This window comes from Ochotona princeps, chromosome 27, assembly GCF_030435755.1.
Source record: "Ochotona princeps isolate mOchPri1 chromosome 27, mOchPri1.hap1, whole genome shotgun sequence".
NCBI lineage: Eukaryota > Metazoa > Chordata > Mammalia > Lagomorpha > Ochotonidae > Ochotona > Ochotona princeps.
The window spans coordinates 2,281,728-2,298,196 of record NC_080858.1 but is presented as its reverse complement, the minus strand read 5'-3'; the positions used below and the strand labels follow the sequence as shown (position 1 = coordinate 2,298,196).

At 52.9% G+C, this 16,469-nt stretch overlaps 1 protein-coding gene across 13 annotated transcripts in view; it reads left to right on the top strand.

The window, feature by feature from the left end:
* The window catches only part of CACNA1C (calcium voltage-gated channel subunit alpha1 C), a 656,633-nt gene that overhangs the window by 597,342 nt on the left and 42,822 nt on the right, over window positions 1-16,469 (top strand). For 6 of the 13 annotated variants that reach the window (XM_058656022.1, XM_058656030.1, XM_004578454.2 and 3 more), the window contains one exon: window positions 7,946-8,029. The exons of 1 other annotated variant lie outside the window; for it this stretch is intronic. In XM_058656022.1, the coding sequence (XP_058512005.1) occupies window positions 7,946-8,029 (84 nt within the window). Of the gene's footprint in view, window positions 1-7,252; window positions 7,337-7,945; window positions 8,030-16,469 lie in introns of all 13 variants that reach the window. 6 more of the 13 variants (XM_058656024.1, XM_058656023.1, XM_058656021.1 and 3 more) reach the window with 3 other exon arrangements.

Here is a 16,469-nt window from a genome sequence, read left to right as displayed (position 1 = left end):
AAGACGAGGGAGACCAGTCTAGTGGGCCTGCAGATTTAGGATGTAGGCTGGAAGGATTCTGGTCATAATCAGGTCACAGAACCAGTCTATGGACATGCGCTCCACATCACCCCACCACCACTCCTCCTTCCCTGTCTGTGCCCTGGGCCCACAGCCTCCCATCCTGCCCTCGGGGATGGGGGTTAGGAGCACTGGTGGAGGTTAAGTTCCCTTTGACCCTGGGGTTCTGATTAGCCTTGAGCCACTCCCAAGGCTCTCCACTCATTGTCCAAGGTGCAAGTGCTGGGTGTGCTGTGGTCCTGCTTCCCAGTCCTCTCCCCTCTTAAGTCCTCCAATTCCCTGAGCTGCACCGGGACAGAACCATCATCTGTGAGTAGTAAAAGCCCTGCACCTCCTTCCAGGTCCAGTGGTGATGCTGTCTCCCAGGCCATCCCAGCCTGACGCTGTCCCCACCGCTCTGAGTTGCTGCAGGGGTTCTGCTCTGTCCTGGTGCTCATCCTTCCAGCAGGAATGGATGGTGTCGGAGCATGGCCATCCCCAATTCATTCTTACCTCTTTCCAAGTAGCACCTTGCACCTGGTACCTGATAGATGCTCTGCCCATGTTGCTTACACAAAACAAAACCAAAACTGGCCTATGCTGTGTGCCTGGGGGTACTCTGGCGAATATCAAGGACCCGCATCTCAGCATAGTTTTTCTGTTCTCAGTGGTGACCCCTACTGGCCACAGGGGAGGGGAAACAGATAGAGGCACAGACCTCAGACCCTGAGGCTCAGGTGGCCCCCAAGGGGGTCGGGCCCAGAAGAAGCTGGAGCAGAGGCCCCTCTGTTCAGGAACCCTTGGATTGAGTGGGATGAAGTGAGTTAAGCCACTGGTTGAGATGCCTGCATTCCGGATCCAAGGACCTGAGTTCGGGTCCCAGCTCCACTCCTGAGTCTAGCACACTGATAATGCAGACACAGTGACAGCTCCAGTAGATCCTGGTAGTTCCTGGTAGTTCCTGGCTTTCACCTGGCCCGCCCAGTTATGACATGCCTTTAGATCCACTCTTCTTCCATGTCTCTCTCTCTCTCTCCCTTCTCTTTCTTTCTCCCTGCCTCGTCCCTATTTCTATCTCTCAAATATCTCTGCAATTAAATTGTGAGCTATTCAGAAGGGAAGGAGAACACAGGCAGGCATCTGGGAACGGAGCACAGCGCCACCTTCTGCCCTCCCAGCCCTTGCCTGCTTCTGCCCACCTGCTTGGCAAGTTGACATCACCCTGATTATTGTTTATTTGTGACATGCCCTCAGGGTACTAAGAACAGACAGGCACAAATGGGCAGGCTGGGGAGGGCCCCCCTGGTGTGGCTTGCACTCCAGAACTCACATATCCATGCAACATCATGACAGTTTTCTTTCTTGCTTGAGTTTGAGAACTGTAAAGTCACTGTGAATGATAAAAAAAATAATTATACGATTTGCACAAAGCCTTCATGTGGGAAGGGTAGTATTAGCTATTATGTGTAATTATTTAATGTGGAAAATTATTCATCCTTTGTGGAAAAGCCCAGTGGGAGAGTGCCCTGCACTCCCTGGCTCTGTCCTTGTCACCAGGAAAGAATGGAACACACCTGCAAGTAGAGTGGGGAAGTGAAGAGGGGGATCCCCAAACCCGGGGGCCGTGGTGCAAGCTCTGCCTGGCATGGGGGTCAGAAGAGAGGCAGTAAACAGTGTCAGACTAAAAGAACACAGTTTCTCAGCAGCCCTTACAGACCCAAGGACGGCAGCCCACCACCATCATGCACACATATTTCCTCTGTGCCCCACACGGTGGGATTTTCTCCCGTGTGGACCTAAGGAATAGGATCACTCCCATTTTGTAGGTCAGGACACCAAGGCATGGGAAGATGAGGGCCCTTGCACATTCCATCTCTGCAAGTGGCGGCAGTGAGTCGCTCCATCTTCATCTTTTCTCTCTCAGCTGGACCAGGCCTGTTCCTTGGCCAAGTAGTAGCCCCTGGAGACAAGGGGGAGGGGAGGACAGAATGAACTGCGAGAGCTGTGAAGGTGTTAAACAGAAAGAGACGTGGCTGCTGTGGGTTTGCAGTGTTCCCTCCATGGGTTGGCCTGCAAGGGAATTCATTACAGGCTGCTTTGGGTCCAAGTTTCTCCTTGTCTCTTTCCATCCCATCTCCCTCTCTCCAGTCCCGCCCCCCCAGAGCTGCCTTTACCTTTTCAAAGAGCTGTGGGGCCATGTGGACTTAAAATGAAAGCAACCTGCCTCGGGGTGACGTTCCGTCCCACCTCACCCTGCATCCATCCAATACTCCCACCGTGGAGGAGGTCCTTGTAGCATCAGCACATCTGTCCAGCATGGGTGGGTGGGTGGGAAGCTACCCCAAAGTTCCTAGAGCCCCCCAAAAGATTAGCACAGACCCCATCTCCCTCTGCTGCAGGGCCGTCTTCCAGGAGTTGCATAATTTTCCAATTGTTTCAAGTACCTCTGAGTGTTCAGGATGAAATGTAAGTGATGACATTGAAAATTTCCTGGAGAGGAAAAAGCCCAACTCTAAAGTGAAACCATAGTAGATGGTATCCAGTTGAAAATGAGTATTTGCAGCAGTGTGCCACCACCCTTGGGGACTGCTCTCACTGGGACAGCTACCAGCCCCTGCTCTACCGGCCACCCCTTAGTTACCTGTGCTTCGTGTGCCTCCAAGATGCTTCTGTGTTAGCACGGCACAGGCTGGGTCCCGGCGGAGGAAGACATTGAATTCTGTGCTGCTGTGTCTGTCAGCTGCCACTCATTCCCAAGTCTGCTGTTGCTTTCCAGGTGTCCCGCCATAATCCAGGGAGCAGCCCTTCGCGGGCACCTACATGCCTTACCAGCTGCTGGATCCAGATGGAGCTGCTCTCCCTGGTCCCCTTGATGCCACCGACCCCCACTGTCGCAGTTCCCCAACCTGGGACACCCCATACCAGCCCTCCAGGGAAGACCAATGTTTCCCAGAAATGGGCAGGGCCTCTCATCCATCTCTGAGCCCATACCCCCATTCCCCTCCACTTGGCCCCTGGGCCAGCTGTACCAAGCCAGGGGCACCTGTTGACAGGATGACATCTTTGCCTCACCCCTCCCTTAGACCATGCCCCTAGGGGCTCTGGGCCCCTCCTCAGGTTTCCTGTGAACAGGTGCATCTCTCCCTAGCTGAGCAGCAGTATCATTGCAGAGGCCCATGAGCAGCAGTATCATTGCAGAGGCCCAGGGAGCCACCTTGGGAAATTACCTCCCTGGGCTACTCCCAACTTCTGCCCTCTTCCTCCATGCCTTTCTCTCCATCTCATACAGCCATTTCTCTTTCCTCCTATGCCTCTTATACCAGATGTGGTTATGACCCTTCCACACAGCACTTTCCTGCCTTGTCTGCTCCTATGGTTGCTTCAATCTGTGCCCTGCCAGTTGCCCTGGGGGCTGGGGGCCGGGGTTATAGCTCCCTTGTGACTAGCCTTCCCTCACCTTGAACCTCCATCCTTTCAGGTCTCCTCCAGGGCTGCCATAGCACACTCCAGGGCTCCCTGTGTCCCCAGAAAAAGGGGTCCCTGGTGGGTGCCTCCCAGCAAGCTGAGATTTCTCAGGGAGGCCGACCGAGGGCCAGAGATCTAGAACTTTCCACACAGTTAGGTCTGCCTTTCCCCTCTGCTTACTCCCACACCCAGGACTGAGCCTATGAATCTGACTTGATGAGGCAGGGGGCAGGCAGCCTCTGGTCCAGGACCACAGTGGTCAGTGCTTTTGTAGAGTGGACATCAGCATAGTGTGCTAGATGCTTTGTATGGAGGATTTCATTTAATTCTCACCAAAACTTTGGCTCATCTTGATTTCCAAGGGAGAAAATCAAGGCACAGAGAGATCAAGTCATTTGCTCAAGGTCACCCACCTAGAGAGTGGCAGAGATGAGATTTGAACTGGGTCTGCCCCGGACAGCGTACCATTAGCCTCTATAGCATGTTCTGCCCCACTGTGTCGCTGGTGAGGCTGCTGACTCAGGGCATAGGTGATCCCAAAGCAAAAATGATCCAAAGTTCCCGTGCATGTGCCAGGCACCCGAAGATGATTGACTGTGTTCTTTGCACCAAAGATTCCAAAGATCTGGCACCCAGATTCCAAGAGACCTCCCCTGGGAGGGCCAGAGCAGAGCCTGGTCATGGGCACGCATGCCCAGAAGCTGGGGGTTTGAATAGGGGAAATCTCCACAAGCCCCATCCCACAGGATAGCCACCCTTGGGCTCCCAGCAGGTGGATGTTGAGAGGTTTGGTTTGCCATGTAAGAGGGAGCCAGGGAAATCGTTCCCACATCCCTTCCTTTCCAGCTGTTTGGGAACCAGTCAGGCTCTAGATCACATTGATGCCAGAAGGCAAATAGTGTGTGAGTTCTTTCTCCTTTCTCTGTGACACCTCTAAGCCCCAATTCCTAGCTGCCTGACAGCAAATCAAGGGGTGAGCAAAACAGGTAAGACTGTGTGAGATGCCAAGGCCTCTCCCTCCAGAGAGTGTAGGGGAAACACACTCCCCGCGCCCCACCCCCAGGTCCTGGTCACTGAAGGATTCATCCAGCTGTCTTCCTTGGGCAGTCCGTCACTCTGGGTGGGGGTGTGGACTAGGCAGGAAGAAGCTGTTGAAATGGCAGGGAGGATGGGAGTGGGGCAAAGGGAATGGGAGCCCACAGGGCTGGTCCCGCTCAGAGGACTGGTGGGCTCAGTGGGACAGAGAGGTGGGAAGGTGGGGGGAGGGGTCGGGGACCCTGCCTGCCCCCCCTAGATGTGCTGCCTCACCGATGTGTTCCAGCTGTGCCTGAGTCAGTCCCACCCAGGCGGGCTCCCAGGAACCCTTGGCAATGAGGGAACTGCTTACATTTTGCAGCCGGTGGAAAGCCCACTGCTTGCCATGGAGCAGAAATGGCTGCCCGAAGGCTCTCGAAGCACAGCTGTCAGGCCTGAGGCATGCCTCCTCCATAGAGCCCAGCCCAGCCCATGCCAGTTCATGGTCAAGGAGACACCTGCTGTGTACTCAGGCACAAAGACATCCTGGAGAGAGGGTGGCTGGGACTCACAGTCAGGGGGGCTGCCAGGGTCTCTCCGGCCTGGTGCCTCTCCCCTGCACGGGGGTGAGGGTGGGGCTAACCTGCTCTGCCTTTCCTGCCCTTTCTCCTCTAGAAGCGTTGCAGCCCAAGGCCAACTCACTTCTTTTGTTTCAGGTCTCTGGCAGATTAAAATACCCTGACTCCCCCACTTTCTTGAACACTGGGACTCCTCCCACCCTCCTATTGCGCGGCCCTCCCTTCCCACCCCCCACCCCCCCACCCCCAGTAACATTCAGTTGCCATGTTTCCTAGGCGGATGCTGAGCCTCCTGGAACCTGCTCTTGTTCCTGTATCTGTCCTCTTCCCTGTCCTCTTCCTCCTCTTCCTCCTTCCCGATTCCTAGCCGCACACAGGTCCCCTGTGTTTTACAAAATCCAGTGTTCTACACATACCTGTGTCTCTAATTCCTTTGGGGGTTTTGGTGTTCTTTCTACCTCCCTTCCCCAGAGTTTGGGGTTCTCCTTTGGCCCTGGGAGTGATGTCTGGGCTTCTCTTGCCTAGAGTGTGTGACTCCACTTACAGAGAGGGATCTCTCTCTGTCTCTCTGTCTCTCTCTCTCTCTGTCTCTCTCTCTGTCTCTCTCTCTGTCTCTCTGACACACAGGCCCTGGGTTATTCAGATAAAACCCTATGGGAAGCCAACAAGAGAGCTTTAGGCTGACCCTCACCTAGCGCACATCCTAGCCAGGCTCTGTCCCCACCTCACCCCCACGCCGCCAACCACCTTGGCGCTGTCTGCTTTTTCTGGGCAGCAGTGCCTGGGAACGGAGAGGTCCCTTTTCTGGGACTTGACTTCCCGTGCTAAGCATAATAGCCTCAGAGCAGCATTTTGTCTTGTGGTCCTGCCAGAAAGAGGGCAGGTGGGTCAGTGAGGGCACTGGGGAGAGCCAGGAGGAAGCAGCAGAATGCAGAGGCCTGGCTGCTGTGAGTAAACCCTGGGTGGGGAGCATTGCTAGCATTCCAGAGAGCTGGGACAGGGGACATCTGGGGACTTCTCATGGCACCCTTCAGGCTTCCACTGAGGTGGCTTGTCCCCTTTGTGGAACATTCCTTAGTAGGAAATATCCTTGCTTAAGAGGTCGGAGGATATCTGGTGGGGGCAGACAGGCTTGGTCCTGTCCCTGGGACTCCCTGAGCTGTGTGACATGCCCACTAGGTCTCACAACCTCTCTCACTAGGCCCCTGGGGCAGCCTAATGCTTGTACACCTGTTGTCTAGCTACTTCAGCCAAGGCTCTCACTGAAAATCCGAATCAGCAGGGGAAAGGGGCCGGCGCAGGGCGTTTCCCTTCTGGGCCAGAATTCTCCTACTCCCACCCCTGTCAGTACCATGATCCTCTTTGCCTCCCTGAGAAGCTAGGGTCCCCTGTCCTCAGAATGTTGTTAACAAACCTGTCTTCAGGACTCCCAATGACAACGGTGTTCCCTGGGAGTGGTGTTGGCATCGCAGGGGGATCCGACATTGAGATGCATCTCCTAAGATACCCGGATGTCAAAACTGACAGTCCTGCTCTCAGTTATTGAAGCCTTTGCCATGCAGGTATGCCCTCCTGAGACCCTGGGCATGTCCAGTGCAGGAAGAGAGATGGCCTGTTGGGCTCAGGGCAGACAATGTTGTCCATGACCCGGCCCCTTTGACCTCTTGAGCTAGCCATGTGAACCTAGATAACCCAGCTGCCACCACTGTGAATTTTGTCACAGTAGAACTCACAGGCCCCCCACCACAGTTACCTTCTGTTTTTTTTTGGGGGGGGGGCATGTGATGCTGCAACCCCTCCCTGCAGCCAGACCTTTCTAATGGATGAAGGCTGGCTGCAGGAGGGGGCGAGGGGATGCCCATTGCAGACTGAAAGATTTGGCCCTGTGCTGGCCAGGCTGGGATGAGGAAGGCGCCTCTGTTGTAGGCAGTGGTGAGTGGGCTGAGTCAATGAGCAAGGGAAGGCAGGATTGGGGGCCAGCCAGGTTGGACGCCAGCCGGGCCTCCCTCCCAGGCTCCCTGGCTACCACAAGGGCAAGCGGAGCTGGAGGCACCACGCCGAGGTGTCCAGACAGTGACTCTGCGATGATATTGCTCTGTTCCTGTCTGTCTAATACTCCTTTTTAATCCCATCCTGCCTGCCCCTCCCTTGTGTAGGGTTACTTTAGTGATCCCTGGAATGTTTTTGACTTCCTCATCGTAATTGGCAGCATAATTGACGTCATTCTCAGTGAGACTAATGTGAGTATCACTCTGCCCTCCCCAGGAAATCTCCTCCTCCTCCTCCTCCACTTCCATTTCTCTCTCTCTCTTGCTCTCTCTCTCTTTCCCTCCTGTTATGATTTATTTATTTTTTTAATTTCCTGCTTTGGCCCGCCTCCAGTCATGCTTTTTTTTTTTTTAATCGAACCTGCCGTCGTCCTGTGGGGGAAAAAAGTGGGAACCACTCCTCTTTTTTCCCACCTGTCCTCGGAGCTGAGCCCAGGGAGCCAGCGGTGCCAGCACGGGAGGCCCACCCCGCTCTCCACCCAGGGCGGCCACAGGCCCACGCCACCTCTGAACTAACCCAGCCTTTGTTAGTCCTCTCCACCCCGCACAAACCAGGTGACCCAGGTTTGAGCCGCCAGAACTGTACAGTGGTAAGAGATGATTTAATATGCCCACGTAACCTCTTTCTTTTCTCATTTTTTTTCCTCTTCTCTCCCTTCTTTCATGCCTTTTTTTTTCTTTCCCCCCCCCTTTTGTTTTGTTTTTCTCCTTTGTTGTTGGTTTTGTTTCCCCCTCTCCTCTCTCTCTCCTCTTTCTCTCTCTCTGTCTCTCTCTCCCCTTCGGCTTCTCTGCCCCATGCAGCACTATTTCTGTGATGCATGGAATACATTTGACGCCCTGATTGTTGTGGGTAGCATTGTTGATATAGCCATCACCGAGGTACACGTAAGTACACGGCGTCTGCTCCTAACTGGCCGTGCTCGCTCTAACACTCATTTGTCTCTCCTGCTTTTTGTTTTTTGTTTTTTTACCTTCATATTTATATTTTCTCCTTCTCACTCCATTGTTTTAATTTCTTTAAAAAACAAAATTGTTTGGAAGATTTTTATTGTTGCTTTATCTTTATTTGGTTTTCTCATTTGGAACGTGTTAGGCTTCCCTTTTCCTCTTTGTGTTTTGATTGCTGCATCTTTTTCTTACCCCCCCTCCGCCTCCCTGTTACAATCCGCCTGGCATGAGTCATTCTGTATGGGAGGATACAGCTGGATGAGAAAAGTGAGGGATGTTTACAGTGACTCGGTGGCTGCTGGGACGGGACTCAAACCCCTCCTAAACACCTGCACCTCGGACCCACTCACTGCCTCTCCCCTCCCCACTCCGCCCTGCAGCTCCTACCTTTTTTATCCCCCATTGCATCCAGGAAGTGAGTGCCCACGAAACAGAACACCTGGGCGAAGGCTGGGAACTCCTCTGCCGTGTCAGCCTTGGGCCTCTCTCATCCAGGGACCCCTCCCCGTTGCCCTCACCTTGTGTGCAGGGCTTAGTTTCTATCTGACCTCAGCAGCCCACCCCCTCCAGTAACATCAGCATCGGGAAGAGGACAGTAGGGCCCATCGTACCCACTTTATGCCTGTGGCTCCCTTCTCTCAAAGAGCTAAGGAGCTGAGGTTGGGGGACCTACCAAGAGCTTTCCCAGATGGGCTTCTTCCACCCTACCACTATGTGAGCGTCCACTCCCCGTGAGCTCACCTCTGCCTGGTCCCTCCCCATTAACTTGTGTCCTTGGACTCCCCTCGCAGCCAAGCTCCTGGCTCCCTGGCCTAACCAAGGTTGGCCCTGCCACTGGGATTCCAGGCCTCCTGTCACCCTCTGCTCAGAGCTGTGTCCTCCTATACAGTGCCCAGCAGGTCCTGCACATGTCTTTTTGTTACCTGGCATGTTTAAATCTTCTCTCTCTATTATAGACAAGCCTTTTTGCAATGAGTCTTTCCCATGTGTTGTTTAGTTTGTCTTGATTTTTCTTTTGCAAAGAGAAACCTGGTGATGTTTGCATAAATCTTTGATGCATTGAACTGTTGAGTAACAGCTCAAAGAAGATGCTTGAAAGTCTTGATCTAAGATGTTGGAAAGGGCCCTGGTGATCTGCCCCATGTCCCCCTGTCACAGTGTCCCTCCCCACTCCACTTGCTGTTTGATGCTACTCCCTTCATCAGTTATCAGCCTGAGTCCTGTCTGTTCTTCTGATACCAGGTGGACTGTGGGAGGTGACACACTTTGCATCTGTTCCCCAGCCCTGCTCCTTCTGCAGCTCTGGGTTCAGTGGCCTCTGTGTCCAAGGGTTGTCATGATTGTGTCTGTGTGTGTGTGTACCCTGCTCTCTCTGCAGTTCAGGGTTCAGTGTCCTCTGTCTCCAAAGGTTGTCTTGGTCGTGTGTGTGTGTGAGTGTGTGTGTGCGTGTGTGTGTGTGTGTAGTGTGCACCCTCTCCCTTGGCTTCCTCTGCCAGGTCCTGAAATCATTCAGGAAAGTCGGTCTCCCTGCTGATGTTCTGAGTCTCTGAGTCTCCTGTCCCCCTAAGAGGGCTCCCAGCTGTGCAGGCTGAGGTGGGCTTACCTGGTATCCAAGCTGCCCTCAACCTCAGGGCTTTCAAGGCCAGAGTTTCTGTGCTCAGAGCTGAGGTCAGGCAGGGTCTGCACAGGGGTTCCTGGGGAGTGGGAACAGAAATGGGGAAGGATTAGCAGTGGTCGACTGTGCGGTCTGAAGGCTTTCTCTGACACAGAGCAGTTCAGATCCACATGAACACCCGCATAGAGGGACTCAGTGCCCCCAGGGCAGGAAATTACAGGAGGGGGACAGTGATCACCACCACAGGTGACAAAGGATCCATTGCAATTCCAGAGTGTCCTGCAGGGCACTCGTCAGTGGTGGGACAGCCTGTAACTCTCCATCTGCCATTTACCCTGCCCCAGGGCCAGAGGGCCTCTGTCTTTAATTCTGTCTAATACCCTTTGGTAAACATGAGTCACTCATGTCCTTCTTGGCCTCTTCCCATCTCCCAGGAATTATTCAAGCCGTGCTACCTGTAATTTCCACATTATATAACTATAGGGCTTGGGGATGGCTTTCTGAAAATGTTGACCTCCAAGAAAGAAATCACTGCCTTGTATGTCCTTGGAGATCCTGAGCCCCTGCCCTCCCAGCCTCCCTTCATCCCACACCAAATGGAGGCTCTGGATAGTTGTCTGAGGACCTGGTGAGGAGCAAGCATGTGACTGACAGCAAGACAGGTTGTCCGGAGGCACTTCTCTCCCATGTAGCTAGTGTCCCAAGCCTCCACTGGGTCCACTTCTAGGTCATTAGCAACTTCCAGGCAGCTGGAGAAGTTTTTGTCCCAGTCCCTCAGGAGTTTGAGTCCTGCTCCCAGCCTTCCCAAACGTTTCTAGGTGTCCTCTTGACACCCACCTGGGGTTCTTTAGAGGGATTCACATGTGGAGCTTCCGCAGAGCATCCCTGTAACCTGTTACCTCTAATTCTTGAACTTACAGGCATCAACTCCCAGTCCTCCATTTTATTCCCAACTCCCCTACCAGTATGAACCACACTTGCCACATTGTTACTTATTTAACCCAAGAAGCAGAAATAGAGATTTCCTCTCTGATTCGTTGCCCAATTGCCTTCAACGGCCAGGGTTGGACTGGGCCAAGGCAGCCAGGTATCTCACATGGGTGGCAGGGGCCCAAGTACTGGGACCGTCACTGCTCCCTCCTAGGTTCTGTGTTGGCAGGAAGCTGGCAATGGGATTCACAGTCAGAGCTGGGTATTAGGTACTCTAGCACCAGACCCGGGCACCCTATTTGCTGGGCTAAATGCCCCCCCCCCCCATGGCTCACCTGTATGTTTCCTTCCCCGCTTTCCTTTACTATTTCTTTTATTTTGGGAAACTGCAATCCCAAGGATCACCAGCCCCTGCCCCTAACCCTGCCATAGTATTTAGTCTCACCTTCTACATGTCAGGCATGGTTTTGTGCTCCTGAGACACAGTAGGCAAACAGAGGGCCCTGCTCTTGTGGGCATTAATTCTACAGGAGAACGCCCCAGTGGAGAGTGATTCGGAAAGGACAGCAAGCAGTTGTTGGAGCTGCTAAGTACCTTGGAAGCATCATAACGCTGGGGAGGGGATGCGGGTCCTTGATGCAAGTGGTACCTCCGATCAGATGCAGGCTCGAGGTAGTTACCCAGGCAAGAGGGCAGGCAGTGTGACTGTGCAGACAAAACAAGAAGGGCACTGGGAAGGGAAGGACACCAGAGAGGCAGCAGGGCCAGGCTTGGGCCTTTGGCTCCCAGCTGGAAGGGATTTGCTTGTGGTTTGGACAAGTGTCAACTCAACACAAGTTCTGTTATGAGATGCCCATGCTGGCTAGCCTTGGGAGTCAAGGGTGGAAGCCTGCAGAAGGCCAAGGTGGCAACCCAGGAGAGAAGTGGTAGAATGGAAATTGTCAGTAGCAGCTAGAGTCCTGATCATTTTTGACAGCAGTCCTAATGATGCTTCCTGACAGATTGGAGGTGGGTGTGAAGGACAATCCCAGGGCCAGGCAGTGGAAGGACAGGCTTGATGGAGTGAGGGGGGGGGGGCGGTGGCAGGGGGTGGATAGGGTAGACTTACCAGGTAGACAGCTAGACACAAAGATCTGAGATACACAAGATGGTGAACCTGCACCTGCCCTTGCTCCTGGCTGGCACTCAATGCTCTGTTGCCAGAGAGGAGTGCCAGGGGGGAAGCACAGGGACCTCAGCTTCAGAGAGCAGCCACCAGGGTGCCCTGGGCCATTTCTGCTAACTTTGACAGATGCCTCTGAATAGCTGCTCCCCCATGTCTCTAGAGGTCCCCTGAGGCCTGTGTTCTACCTCAGTTGCCATAGCCCAGAACTACCCACCTCCTTCTCCTTTCTGGTTCTGAAACCCTCAGTTGCAGAAGAAACACTGCAATGGAATCTAAAAGCCACTGGGGCATCAAAACTTAATTCCGGTGCCTCAAGGTCCTACCCGTGGGAGTGCTGAGGCAGGTACCAAGGAGCAGTTAACTCTCTGATCCGAATCTCCTGCTGTTTGGGCATGCATGGAGCTGGGAGAGGCTGAAGCAGCTGGTAATCCAGGCACCTGAGCTGAGCATTAGTAGATGTCTGGAGGTCTGCTTTGGAAAGCTCCAGGCCCTGTGACCATTCGCTTCTTTGGCTTTGGCATGGCTCAGGTAGAGATCCTCATAAGAGGAAGAGCAAGGAGAAGGATTATGGGACACAGAGATTTTATGGGGAGAAAACACTGGGCCACGTTCAGAGGAGGAAAACTGAAAGATGTCCTCAGGTGCAAAGTGCCTGGTCAACAGATGTGACCAGAGCTGGCAAATAAAGCTAGGGCATGATGATGCTGATGATGCTGGCCATGACCTTACTGGTTAGGAAGGAGGGGAGAGGGTGTGGAGAAAAGGAGGACAAAGAAAATGAGAAAAAGGATTGCATCGTAAAGACTATTGGCCCAGTGTTTCAGTATGTCCTGTGTCTGAGTGCCTGGATTTAAGTCCTGGCTCAGTCTCTGCTAGTGCATATTCAGGGAGTTGGCAGGTGATGAGTAGGTGCTTAAGTTCCTGACACTCATATGGGAAGTCAGATTGACTGTTCAGTGTGGGCTTTGGCCTGATCCAGCCCCACTCCAGTCATTGCTTTCAGGGAGTGAACCAGTGGATAAGAGAGAGGGAGAGACAGAGATTGACATTGACAGATCAGAGTATGTAGCAAGCACCATGCCAAGGACACCATACCCATGATGACATTCAATCCTCAGAGGACCTCATCTCCAAGTGAGGAAACTGAAGCTCAGGCAGGATGTAGAACCTGCTCCCACTCATCCATAGTCATCCAACCAGTAGGTGACAAATCTGGAGTTTGAGTGCATGTATGTACAAGAGCTGACCCCTCCTGACTTGCTGGATCCATCTGGGATCTACATGAAATTGCCAAGGGACGGGGGCCAATGGCTCCCACTGCTCACAGATTCCCACCCTCTTGCCCACACAAGTGACCAGCTTAACTTCTTTGTGTCTATTGAAGCTGCCACAGTGCCTCCAAGACCCCCCAGATGGAAAGCAACCTGCACATCCAGGATCCACACAAAGGAAGTGCTGGGCAATGCACACTGACCTTGCCTGGTTGACAATCTGCAGCTTAACAAAGAGAAGGGGAGGAGGTGAAAACAGAAGGAGAGAGAAATGAGATAGGGAGACTAGGCAACCCCTCTTCCATCCTCAGCCCACATCTCTCACCCAGAGGAAGGGCAGGCAATAGGGCCGGCACACATTCAGTCTGTCCTTGTCAAATCAATTGCCCCTCCCTGCCCCAGCCATAGCAGAGAAGGGGCTGGAAGGTACTTGAAGTGTAATGAGGGAGAATCAGGGAAAATGGGGTTGGAAAGTAAATTTGTCCAAGAACATTTGAATGGACATGATTGTGGAGGCTTCCACGCCCAACCTGCATCTTTGTGGTAGAGCCTGGTGCCCAGTGGACAGGTGAACACAGAGGGCCAGAGGCAGGGTGGGCTTACTTGCTTGCCAACTTCTCCATTGCAGGGCTAGCCTAGAGACTGGCCACAGACTGTCATGCCCATGTATTTAGGCAGGAGCCCTGGTCAGTGCCTTGACCTGCCCTCATGTAGATAGATGATGGTGTGGCCTGAGCTATTTCTAGGGTTGGCGCATACAGTCAAGATTGCTGGTCTCAAGGCAAGAGGAGTGAATGAGGTCAATCCTTGACTTCTGGCCTCACCCTGCTCTGTTGCCCTCAGAACACCTTCTAGTCTCTCCTCACCTTCAGCACCACCCTAACCCCCTCCAACAAAAGCAACAATACCACCAAGCTGTCTGGTTTCAAAAGGATGTTATCCTGGCACACTAATTCACACTACAGTGGTAGTGACTTTCTCAGCTACTCTTCCAAGTAATGACTTGGCCTGTAAGGAGGAGGAGATAGTGTTTGCTGTCAAGGTAACAGTGTTCAAGGGTGCACGGGCAAGACTTTAGCCACAGGTCACCTGTGTGGGGAGGGGGTATTTGCTTTGATATCTCCTTGTTCTGCAGCCTGTGTGGACACAATGCAAAACCACACTCATTCCTGGGGAGGCACCTTCAGGGATAGACCTGCTGTGTGGGCAGCAGCTATGGTGCCAGGGTCAGACAGGGTTGTTGGGGATGGGGAAAGGGAGAGAGCCAGGCTTGCTACTGGGTCTGAGACAAAATGTTTTCCCAAAAAGTCATTGCCTTGAGCAGTGTCCTGCAGCCTGGACCCAAAAGGTTCATGGGAAACTACTCCTCTGGCTGTCTCGAATTTGGGTTCTTCATTTGGTGTGTCAGATGCCTTGAGAGCGTGAACGCAGCTGTAGCAAGCTTAAGGCACCCAGGCCCTTCTGACCTCAAGGCTACCTATCCTATTTGCCCCGACTGTCTTCGCTTGGTCTCTCCTCTGAGACTCACACTCAGCCCTCTCCTTTCCTAGACCACTGAGAGGGGTCATCCTAACCATGCCCCTTGGTGGCCTGGTAGTGCTGAGTCGGTATCCAAGGCTTAGCTGTGAAGCTCAGCAGCTTGCTGATGCCAGTGTGGCTTCAGGACAGTCAAGGGACTCAGTGGATAGCATGAGTCAGGAGTAAGCAGGATAGCTGTGCCCTGGCCAAGCTCCGGCCAGCTCACAGTGCCTCCAGGAGTAGGGCTGCTGCTGTCTTTTACTGTGCCGTGGCCCACTCCTGGCTGAGCCCTCCCCTGTGCTTGGTTATTCGCTCTTTGTTTCCATTTGAAGTCCCTGTCCCTACCTGCTCTTGCTCTGTGTGTCTTATTTATCCTTCCGATCTCTTTTATTTGGAATTCTTTGATATCACTGACACTACTACCAAACAGATCTAGCTCATTTATTCTTTGTGGCATTGTTTTTCTTTTCTGTGTTTGAATGGCTGGGTAGTAGCTGTCCTTCCTAGGAGAAAATCAAAGCACCCGGTCACTTCTGTCATCAGTCCTGTTTAGTGTGCATCTGGCATTTGATGGCACCTGGGAGCCATTGGGTTGCAGGCAAATAACACAATGATTCCTGTGGCTTAAGCTGCTTCCAGCCTCAGGAGCTGGCCACTGTGTCGCTTGTAAGACATGCTGATCACAATTGGCAGCCTCCCATTATTTAGCACAAAAGAGCAAGGCAGGGCTGTGAAGAGGCAAACTCCCAGGCCCTGTGCCTTTCCTCAAGTCATCTTGCAGCCAAATCCCCCTCTAGGGCAGATCCAGGAAAGCAATGGCAGCTGTGCGTCTCATCCTAAGGAATGTCAGGGCTTGTGGGGCTTGTAGTCCCTTCAGAAACCCTCTAGAGTCACCCCATGCCCAGAGGTTAATCAGGAAGAAGGCTGGTGGGGCATGCCAGCCTACTAGATATCTAGCCTTTGGCAACTGAATTATCATCCTTACCAACCTGTTGAAAACAATAACTTTTAACCACAACATTTACTTATGGTAAAGGGCCGTCTGACAGCCTCATTTCTAGTCTCCAGAGCAGCCACATAATCTCACTGGGAAGCACACACATTCCGCAGATCCCCAAGCCATTGCTCGAGATGCTTGCCCGATACCCTGGCAGCTCCTGGAACTCCTTGAACTTCACACCTCTGCACTTGCAGGAGGTCTAGGGATAGCATCCAAGTGAAAAGCCATAGTGAACAGACACCAGGAGTCATGACTTTGACTTGAAACTAAATGGCAAAGACTGTTTGCCAAGATCCTAATGCCATCACCAGTTATGCCAAACCATGGTATCCCACACAGATACACTGAAGTAACTGAGTCCTTTCCCCTTTTTAGTGTGTCCTTACTCTGCTTTCTAGAGCCAGTAGCTGGGACTCCATTCAAGCCTGACCCTTGCCTTTCTATGGAATAGGGGCTTTGTTTCAGTGGATGCCAACTGCATGAACAAAATCAGTGAATTGTCCCAATAGCTTGAAGTGCTCAAAGCCTGCCAGCTCTTTGGGACACACGGCCAGGTTTCATCTAAAAGTCCCAGTTTTATAGCTGAAAGAAGTGATCACTCAAAATGTTACTTGGTGCTGCTGAGAGGAGAAAGAGAACATAAAAGAGAACAGCTAGAATATTCCCATGAGGCAAGTGACTCTGTTGCCCCTTCTTGCAGTATGGGTCTCTTCATCTAGGAGAGACCTCCAGGTTCGCAGGGCTTCGGTCTGCAGAGATATTACCACAGCCCCTTTCTCCACTAGGGAAGGCCCATAGATGAAGAAACCACCCACTCAAAGCCTGGATGAGCAAATCTGCGCCAGGATCTGAGCTCGGTGGCACACCTACACTCTACT